Here is a 9,809-nt window from a genome sequence, read left to right on the forward strand (position 1 = left end):
ACCACGTTGCCAGAGCAACAGCAAGCTGCAGGCCATCTCCGAGCCTACCGAAAAAGGAGGCCGGCGGGGAACGCCGAGCTGAAACTGAAACGTTCCCCTCTCAGTGCGTGGCTGGGCGCGCGCCTGAATAAGAGAAGGTCGCTCTGAGAAACGGCCGCGTGCTGCACTGGTGAAGCCCCGCAGGGCGGGATCTCGGGGAAGGCTCGAAAGGAGCCGGAGAGTTAGAAAGTTTCGTGCAGGGGAGAAAACGGAGAGCCGAGCTCCTGCCTGGAGATGAACCCTTTAAGCGGCTTTTGAATAAATTAAATTAGGCTGGAACAGCTGTCAGTCTTGGTTTTGTATTAAAATAGTCCGCTAAACGGTGGGTTTAAATGGGCCATTGTATAAACCAAAATTGGATAGGTTCATAAATACGCTATGCTGTAAGTGACGGGCTGCAAACTGCAATGACGGCTTCTACGGTAGGTTAAGCTACATACATACAAGTCGAGGTTTTCCAGTGCCTTGTGAGAATCCAGTAATTGTTTATTCAAGATATATATTTTATTCTTAATAAAATGGTGACTGTAAACTCAGCCACTGAAAGCTAAACTATACCTAACGATGTTAATCACATACTATGCCTTCGAAATCTTTATGTCTAGTCTCCTTTTTGCTTCACAAGTGATTATGTCAAACAAGTTGTATTCTCTCAGACCACTTCCTGACCATGGACTGAACACTGCTTTTTCCTTTTTTCTGCCTCCTTTTACTCCAGGATGCTTGCAAAACCTGTAACCTCCCAATTAATCCATGTTTTATGGGGTTCTCCATGTTCATATGATTTTGATGACCCTGGAAGCTATTTGGGGTTAGATTTATTCAATTTTTAGATACTAACTAGATTATATTATCCATTTGAATCGAACTTGAAGGACAGAAACAATTTAAGCCTTATTCCTTAAGGAAAAGTTTTTTCAGTGTTTTCAAAAATATCAGACTTGGATCTAGGGTGTTTTCATGGGAGAACTCAATATGAGTCACCATAGCTTCTTTCTCACTAGTGATCTATAGCATCTTACAACATTACTCAATCACAGATATGGTGATGTAAAAACTGCCTTCATTACTGATTTTTTAAAGATTTTTTTTTATCCTGCTTTATTATTTTTATAAATAACTCAAGGCAGGGAACATACCTAATACTCCTTCCTCCTCCTATTTTCCCCACAACAACAACCCTGTGAGGTGAGTTGGGCTGAGAGAGTGACTGGCCCCAAGTCACTCAGCCAGTTTTTCATGCCTAAGGTGGCACTAAAACTCAGAGTCTTCTGGTTTCTAGCCTGGTGCCTTAACTACCAGACCATACTGGCTTTCTCATGATATCAGCTTGGTTAGATGATGCTATAGAAGGGTATAACTTCTCAGTGTGGAAATGGTTGAAGAATACTTCTCTGCACTTCCTTGCTATCTGATCCGATGCAACAGGATTATTACTGAGAGTTATTTCATACCATTAGAAACTAATAAAATTGGTTTTCCCACTGAGGCTATATTTCCAACAGGAACTTGGTGTTCCATCAGCAGTATATCGGTCCCTGCAATCATCACATAAACTCTTAAATCATTCTGAAGCAGCTTGGACGATGGGTGGAGGCATACTGGAGAGAAAAAAAATAGGAAGTCCCTTGGTAGAAACAGAAGGTAGCTTTTTAAATTACATCCAAAAGTTAGTAATTCAGAAAAGAATACTCATCTGAAGAAAAACTGAGTTGGATTCAGCCTAAGAATCTAAATTCCTATTCAAATTGATAGAGCAAGTCAAAATCTTTAAACCTATATACAATTGACTAAGGCTGAATTACACCCACTGCATAATATCTAACAGCTTCTGCATTAACATCCTAGACTTACTTAATTTGCGCAGAGATGTATGGATCTGACGTATGAATTTGTTCACTCACAGGCAGGTTTATAGTTCAAAAGACATGCATCTATTCATAGATATTGCTAACAATGCAACCAAATATAGGAAATGCAACATAGGAAATCTATCTGTTGTTCTTAAGCAAAGATATATTTTAAGCCAGTATTTCCCTCACTGAGCTAATCTGAAAGCAATCACTTGCTTGAAGCAATTCACGGAGCTCAGTAAAATATGCAGGGTTGACTGTAAAAATACAAAATGTGCAAAACAGAACATTTCGAGAGAGGAATGGAAACAGTGCTTTGACAAAAGAAATGACAGACAAGTTACAACTAAACCCTCAAGAGGAAGAACATATAAACACACTAATACCACTCCATAAAATAACTTAAGAAAATAAAGCTCAATTCCCCTCTGAAGTAATACACAAAAAATGAACCTGTAGCACACAATGGAGACTTATTATCTTTATATCTGAAGCTTTTAGATTATTTACATTACCTCCACCACCCTATATCACAAGTAAAGCACCAAGTCTGCCAAACATTTCAGAATATGACTTAGTTTCCAAGTGCTGTCTTCCCAAATAACAGAAATTATAAAACAATGGTCAAAGATTGAATATGCAGGGGCTACCTCTTTCTCACGCAAATATCCTTTTTTGGGTACATTTAGAAGGGAAGAAGGCTCATTGTAGGCCTGACTTCCCTAAAGAAATGAGGCTTTACTTCTGAGTAAGGATGCATTGGATTGGACAGGAAGTATTGCAACTATTCCTCTGAAATCAGCAGTACCCCAAATTGTATGTACATTTATTTTTGTTGGATCAGTTTGAAGTAAGACTGCCATGAGTTGGGCATCAATCAAAAGCAGCAGCAAATATATATATCATTACTTTTATCTTAAAAATTTGAGACATTATTAGTACAAATCAATGGATGGCTAGTCCTGTTGCTGAAATGTACGTATTCATAACTACGGTATTGTGTCCAGTTATGTGTGTTTGGCAAAAATAGGAATATCCCAGGAACATAATGGAACTCTTGATAATGTAAGGGCTTCTTCACATGTCATCTCTGAAATGGTTATTAATTCTAGAAATAAGATATGCCCCTATATCAGTGCTTCCATAGTGTACAGCCCTAATGGCCTCCAGATGTGTTGGAACTATGGCTTTCCAAGGATTGGCCATGTTGATTAGGAATTCTAGGAGCTGTCACCCAGATTCATTTGGAAGACACCAAGCTAGGAAAATCTGTTGCCCATAAGCAGAGAGAGGGAAGATTGGTATGGACAATATAAATCGGATTCAGCTTCTTCATAATTTGCCCCATTGACATGTCTTTTATCTTAATTGTGACCCACTTAATGCATCAAATTTGATGAGACTTAATCACCATTATCTTTAGGTAGATTTAGATCTGCAGTTTTGGAGAATGGATAAACAAGTTCTGGACTCTGGATCCATTATAATCATATCATGATATGCGAAGGGGACCCAAATGAAATTAGTTGAGATTAGGATGGGTGCTTTGCTGTTATTTTGAAAAGCAGTTAAGACCTTTTCCAACAAGACTTTGGGGTACAAGGTATGATATAATTGATGCAAGCCACTGGTGATGTATCTAGTTCAAAGGCAATGTGTTTTGTTTATTTGAACATGTTTTAATCTTCTATGCCTTGTATGTTTTTATTTTACTGAGAGCCACCTAGCATTGTAGGAGGAAGAGGCATAAAAGTACAATAAATAAATACACAATTTACAATCAATTTAATCAAATAAATAAATAAATAAATAATCTAAAACTTTTCATTAGTTAAAATATGAAAGCAAGCTGGTAGAGAATGCTATTACAAAATACATGATGAATTAACCCAGATCCAACTTACTCTTAAGAGAATCTGTAAGATATAGGCATGCTATTTGAGGATTACAAAATTGGCCCAGATTGACTTTCTAAGTATGAGCGAAGACATTGTGTGAAAGTTGGGGAATTTATATTTTATATCAGTGTTCTACTATGTAATTTAAGCATCCTATCCAGTTACATTAAAATTACATTTAAATATGAAACTGTAATGTTTGCTTTAAGCATTCCCATTCTAATCAGTATGACATAGATTCAGTTAATTTTAATTGATCTATATCTCATAAGTGTAACATGTGGTGTTACTCAGTTACATGTGTAATTTATAGCACAGTCCAGTGACTTTTCAGAAGTAAATCCTATGTTCAAAAAGACTTATTCTCTGACACTGCTTTGCACAACATAGTTTTCTCCAGAAATGATTGTTGTGGAATGATCACACTAGCTAGCACTGATGGAAATTATCAGTTTAGGGAAAACATAGGATGCCTATTTAAACAATGACCTATTTCTGTTAAGATGAACCTAATCCTATTTAGAATATATTAAAAGGAGTATATTCTTTATATATTTCAAAAATAATACATTCTTCATATAAAAACATACGAAAATACAGTCAACATACCTCCTTACTAGATGGAAAAAGATAGCAGTTATTGTAATACAAATTGTTAATAAAAAATCAGAAATATTGAAAAAAACATCAGCTACTATGTTATCTCTTTAGGGCTGCAATCCTATGCAAACTATGAATAAGCTCCACTGAAAATACAGTAACAGAATTTACTTGTGAGTAAACATGTATAGAATTGGACTGCAAGACACTCTGATAAAACTGCAACAATTATACATAATTTACTAATGCAGAGTGCTACTCCCAAAATGATATAAATTGCCAGTATTGGAACAAGACTAAATGTATTAATTACTATTTAGACTACAATCTGCCCTACACATTTCTAATTCAATCAATTCGGCATTTAAAACACAGTCCTAACCCCTAATCTGCTTGAAAATAAGTTCTTTTGACGCTGTAACTTGCACCATAATTTCACTCTGTTTCTAATAATTCAAATCCATCCCAGGAGAAAGAGATATAATTGAAAGAAATTTGGCTCATAGATTAAAAAGCATTTGTATTAAAGTTAAAAGTAGTTTATTAGAAGGCAATATTGCAAAATAATCCCAAGTCCAAATAACCAATCTTAAAACAGGCTACACTTCCAAATTCCCATTAAAACTAAGTACATGTTTTCTGCAGGCTGCATGGAGTAAGTTTTAGTGATGTTACTACCACAGTACCTAAACTGTGTATCCATGCTCCATGGATCATCCATATTGTGCAGTTGGTAGTAATGGCAACTTCACAGACCAGTTTTGGTAGTTTTCCCTTTCAAATGGTTTGACCCAATGCAGTACTTTGAATACAAATCCGGCTTCATTTTTGCCAAATGCTTACATTAAAAATAATAAAATTACAAATACAACTAAACCATTTTATTTCAGATGGATATTTCTACTAGCACTATAGTCCTAGAGCAGTTCATTTTAAAGCAAGTATCCACAATTATTTTCAAATGTACAATATAGAGTATAAAATTGAGAACATAAACTTTAATTTTGTTCAGAAAGCTCCAACTGGGTTTTTAAATTTTAAATGAGAATGCACATTAGTTTGTAGCAAAATCTTTATTTTAAGATGTAGTTGACAAATTATTTTTCAAAGAATATGGAATATGCTTTTTGCAATATATTTATATTACAAATTTACAAGGTTGAGCTCTGGACGTTCTGCAGGCTTTACAAGATGAACACTTATGGGGTACCACTGCTTCGATAAATGTTTGTAATATAGAAATAAACCTATGGCCTCGGAAAGAGTTGGACATTTTCTATGCATGTCTGGAGCATTTAGTAGATCTCACTCCCAAGTAAGTGTGCATACAGTACAGAATTGCAGCCCTATTCCGACATCTGGAAATTAAAAAGCATGTCTAACTTGATTTTCTCTTCCATCTTTCCCATTGGAAGATGGGGAAACAATTAAAATGTGAAACGATTTTAGCAGTGCAAGACTGAACAAAAATGCCATATGATGTTTCTTCTGAACAAGCCATACTGTATGCTACTAAGCCATACTGTATGCTGCTTTTTCAATGTTAGGCATGATCTTGCAAGTTAAGCACTTCTAAGCCCAATGAAGTCAATGGAGGTTAAACAAAAAAGTACTTTAACTTTGGCTTGTTGCTCTTATTACATAGAAATAAGCCTTGCTGATTTTAACATCACTAAACATAAATTTCTTCAATATAATTATACAGGAGTTGTTTTCTGTTTCCCTTTTTGGATCAAGCTCCTGATAGAAGGGTTGTTCTGTATTACCTACTCTGCAGTTTTCAGCTGGGTTGCAAACAGTATATACATTATTGTTTCCTTGTAATGTTTGATTGTTATAACTCTGATCAGCAAATGTTTTAAAAAATAATAGATAAAGCAATAAAAAAGCCACACATTTTACACCATTACAATATATTCCACAAGGAAAATTTAGGTGATCTTTACAATGCTGAGTTTTAATAAGATGAGCTGCAGGTTGGACTTCATACTAATGTGCTCTCCATCTAAATGGGGAATTTGTTGAGGTGAAACAAACACTTAAAATGGATTAGCAGTATACCGTAGAAAAGTTTCAGAAAAAATAAACAATCAGATGAAACCAACTCAGTGGGATCTTCCCAATCTGACCCCAGTGTTGATGCATTTATATTAACATAGCTGATGCACTGTAGGTCTCTTGAAACATCTCATGGTATAGTCCCCATAAGGGAGCCAAAAATAAACTGTATACAAGAGGCTGCTCTGTCCTCCCAAACACAAGGCAAAAAAAAAAATATTCCCAGACACTCTATAACCAGGCTAATGCTGCTGTTTCTATTTAAAAGAGTATTGTAGCCCATTATGGCCAGATGTTTCCAAATGTGGTGGAAGGTGGGACTGCAATCTTCTGGCTGCCAACACATTGAAGTCATAATCCTTTGGGGCAGTTTGATGGAAGATGAGACTCTAGAATATCTTTAATCTGGAGTCCCCCCCAAAAAGGGAGGGGGGATGAATCCAAAAGTGGAAAAAAAACTCTTCACAGAAGGCTAATCTCAGATCCACAGATCAGTTCTAAATCTGCAGAGTGGGTTTCATGGTTCCACTTCAGATCACACAAAGGATGTCTACGGGTCGCGGCAAAGCTTTTCGTTCCAGAGAGCTGGGATCCGAATCCAGGCAAAATCATCAGTCTCTTGAGTCTCCTGCCCAAGGAGCCTCCAATTGCTTCTCAAAGGAGATCTGTCTAATGCAAGGTGCCAGATTTTGGAGATTTTCTGTGTGTGTGTGTGTCGTGACTCCCCTTTAATGGCCTCCAAATAAGGAGCTCTCCCGGTTGTTCCCGAAATGTCCAGATCGGAATCGGGCTGGAGTGGATCTTTCCTCGGAATGAGAAGGGGCCTGAAAGAAGGCGGCTGAGGAGCCAGAGTCGTGCACAGGCGCCCCATACAGGTCACAAGTCCCGCGACTCTTCTCGCTTGATTGCGCAAGCGCGCCCGTCGCCCCCCGCTAGGCCGAGGCCAAGGCCGGCCTTGAGCCTCTTGTTCTGGTGCGTCTTGACGTGCTTGGCTAGGTGGTCGCTGCGCATGAAGCGCTTGCCGCACTCGGCGCAGCCGAAGCGCTTCTCGCCGGTGTGAGTCCGCAGGTGCCGCTGGAGTTCGTCGGAGCGCGTGAAGCTCTTGCCGCAGAAGAGCCAGTTGCACACGAAGGGCCGGTCGCCCGTGTGCCAGCGCAGGTGTGCCTTGAGGTGCGACGTCTTGCCGTAGACCTTCCCGCAGCCGGGGATGTGACACACGTGCTGCTTCTTTTTCCCGGGCTCGGCGGAGGCCTCGGGGCCGTTCCCTGCGGCCACCTGGCAATTGGGGCAGCGGCAGCGGCGGCACCTCCTGGCCGTGGCCGCCAGGGGCGCTTTGGGGTGCAGCAGGGCGGCCAGCTGCGACTGATACTGCGCCAGCTCCGAGGGCGCCAACACCAGCCCGCGCTGCAGGCCACCCGCGGCCGCGAAGTGATGTGCGCAAGTGCCCGGGCCCGGCGCCGCCTGCTGGATGCTCCACCAAGGGATGTCCTCGGGCGCTGGCGAAAGCTGCCGGCAGGACTGGGGCGCGGGCGGCGGGGGCAGCAGGTTCGAGTAGCCGGGCGGGAGGGCCGCCTGGGCGGCGTAGGGCACGTAGGCCGGCGGGGGGCAGCTGGAGGAGAGGGCGCCCATTGAAGCCGGAAGCATCTTGACCGGCGAGAACTCGTAGGGGTACGACGGATCTGCGGGGGGCGTCAGCGGCAGCTCGTGGCCGCCCGCAAAAGCCGGCTGCGGAGTGAGCCCGAGGCTAGGCGGCGGGGGAGGCAATCCGCCCGGGGAGTGGGACGGCATTTCGCTGCTCCACGGGTGAAAGATCCTGGACGGGGAGCCCAAGCTCGGCTCGTAGGAGACCTGCAGGAAATCCGAGGGAGTGACCGGCGCGCTGGGCTGCCCAATTCGGTTACAGGTTGCGGCCAGGAGAGCCAGAGGTGAGTGCTTGGCCAAGTCGGGAGAGGCGCTGGGGGTACGATCCTGCGGCAAGAGGTGGGGAAAGAGAGGCAGTTAGTCTCTGTTCCTTCACCCTGGCTTCGGGCTTCCTCCTCGCCACCTTGCAGCAAACACCCGCTGCTGGGTATCAGGCAGTATCTCAAAAAGTTTACTGCCAGGCACTAAGTACCAGTTGCTGAGGAGCGGCGTTTCTCAGAAGACAACGAACTGAAGCGGGGATGCCCGTAGTCAGCAGCGCGCGGCCCCTGACCCGCCTTGACCCCTTCCCGCCCACTTCAGCTCGGTGCCAGCTTGGAAGCCTCTCGGCGAACCCCGCTGGAGGAGACCCTCGGGCCCAGCTACCTCCTCCCCGCCTGCCAATCATTCTGGAGTACTTCCGACGACTTAGACCGTTCAGTTCAGGACAATAGCTTTGAAGGGGAGGGCGGAGTTTAGATGCAGTTGCGTGCCCTTGATTGTACGGAATCTCTCGGTAAGAGCAGACCTAGAAAACTTTTTTCTCTCAAAAGTGGAATTTTTTTAAAGTCCAGGGATCAGGGGATTTCCTCAGAAGTCTATTTTACACGCACAATCAATCCCGTAATTTTTCACATGGTCCCAGCGTGCTCGCCCCTTTCCCAACCTCCCACCAGCTCGCCACCTTCCCGCTTTGTGTCCTCCCCCCAATCTTGTCGCCCGAACATTCCAATCTTGGGGGGGGGCGCTCCCGGTACTCCACCCTCAACCTTCTACTAGCGACTAACCTGAAGAAACGCCTGCAGCGAGTCGTTCCGGAGGAGGGCCACTGCAGCCATGGCTATCCCGTCCGGAGGGAGAAGAGGCCAGGGGCCCACTGCCGCGGCATGAAGTCGCCAAGAGGCAGCTGAAAAGCTGCCCGGTTTCCTTGCTCCGCGCTCCTTATTTCTTCTCCGCCTCGCCGATCCCACCAGTCTCTGCCGGCCAGTCAGCCCGGGCTCAGCGCGCTCTCCGCGGACTGTCTGACTGCACCAGGATCACCTCCAAGAATTTGATAAGGACTTTGCTGGGCCGCCAGCCAGTCAGGAGGAAGATTTATGGCTTTGAAGTTTGCCGCTGCCCAATCATCAAAGAATAGCGGCTCTTTCAGAAGCGAAAGCAAATCCTTTGAATCCACAAAGCTCCTATGGAGTGTTTGTTGGTCTGGATAAAAGAACTGATTATTAGGGGGGATGGGAAGGGAGGAGATAAAGGCGGGACAATTAATGAAGTAATCACTATGTGGGAAATGTATATACACAAATAATTGGATTTTCTTGATCAAAGGGACTCTCACCGCCTGGAGACTGCACTCGACGTTCAAGACATTGTATCTTGCACAAACCCTCCTCCGTCTTCCTTTCCCACTACTTAAGAAATACGTATATCGCGATTAAAAATTTGTCTCGGAGTCTTAGACAAT

The 9,809-nt window shown here is 42.9% G+C and overlaps 1 protein-coding gene across 1 annotated transcript; it reads right to left on the reverse strand.

Annotated features, from left to right (window-relative positions):
* Nucleotides 1-7,324: 7,324 nt before the first annotated feature.
* SP5 (Sp5 transcription factor) lies at nt 7,325-9,261 on the reverse strand. Its single transcript, XM_063305792.1, has 2 exons — nt 9,136-9,261; nt 7,325-8,416 (listed from the first exon to the last, which is right to left on the reverse strand). The coding sequence occupies exons 1-2, from the start codon at nt 9,184-9,186 to the stop codon at nt 7,325-7,327; spliced, it is 1,143 nt and encodes a 380-aa protein (XP_063161862.1). The 5' UTR covers nt 9,187-9,261.
* Between the last annotated feature and the right edge of the window lie 548 nt (nt 9,262-9,809).

The sequence above is a fragment of the Candoia aspera genome, chromosome 1 (genome assembly GCF_035149785.1).
Source record: "Candoia aspera isolate rCanAsp1 chromosome 1, rCanAsp1.hap2, whole genome shotgun sequence".
Taxonomy (NCBI): domain Eukaryota; kingdom Metazoa; phylum Chordata; class Lepidosauria; order Squamata; family Boidae; genus Candoia; species Candoia aspera.

Bases quoted from the DNA above. Each gene is read 5' to 3' on its own strand.
- SP5 (XM_063305792.1), bottom strand. From the start codon at position 9,186: ATGGCTGCAGTGGCCCTCCTCCGGAACGACTCGCTGCAGGCGTTTCTT. The intron at 8,417-9,135 runs GTTAGTCGCTAG...CTCTTGCCGCAG, and splicing joins CGCTGCAGGCGTTTCTTCAG to GATCGTACCCCCAGCGCCTC.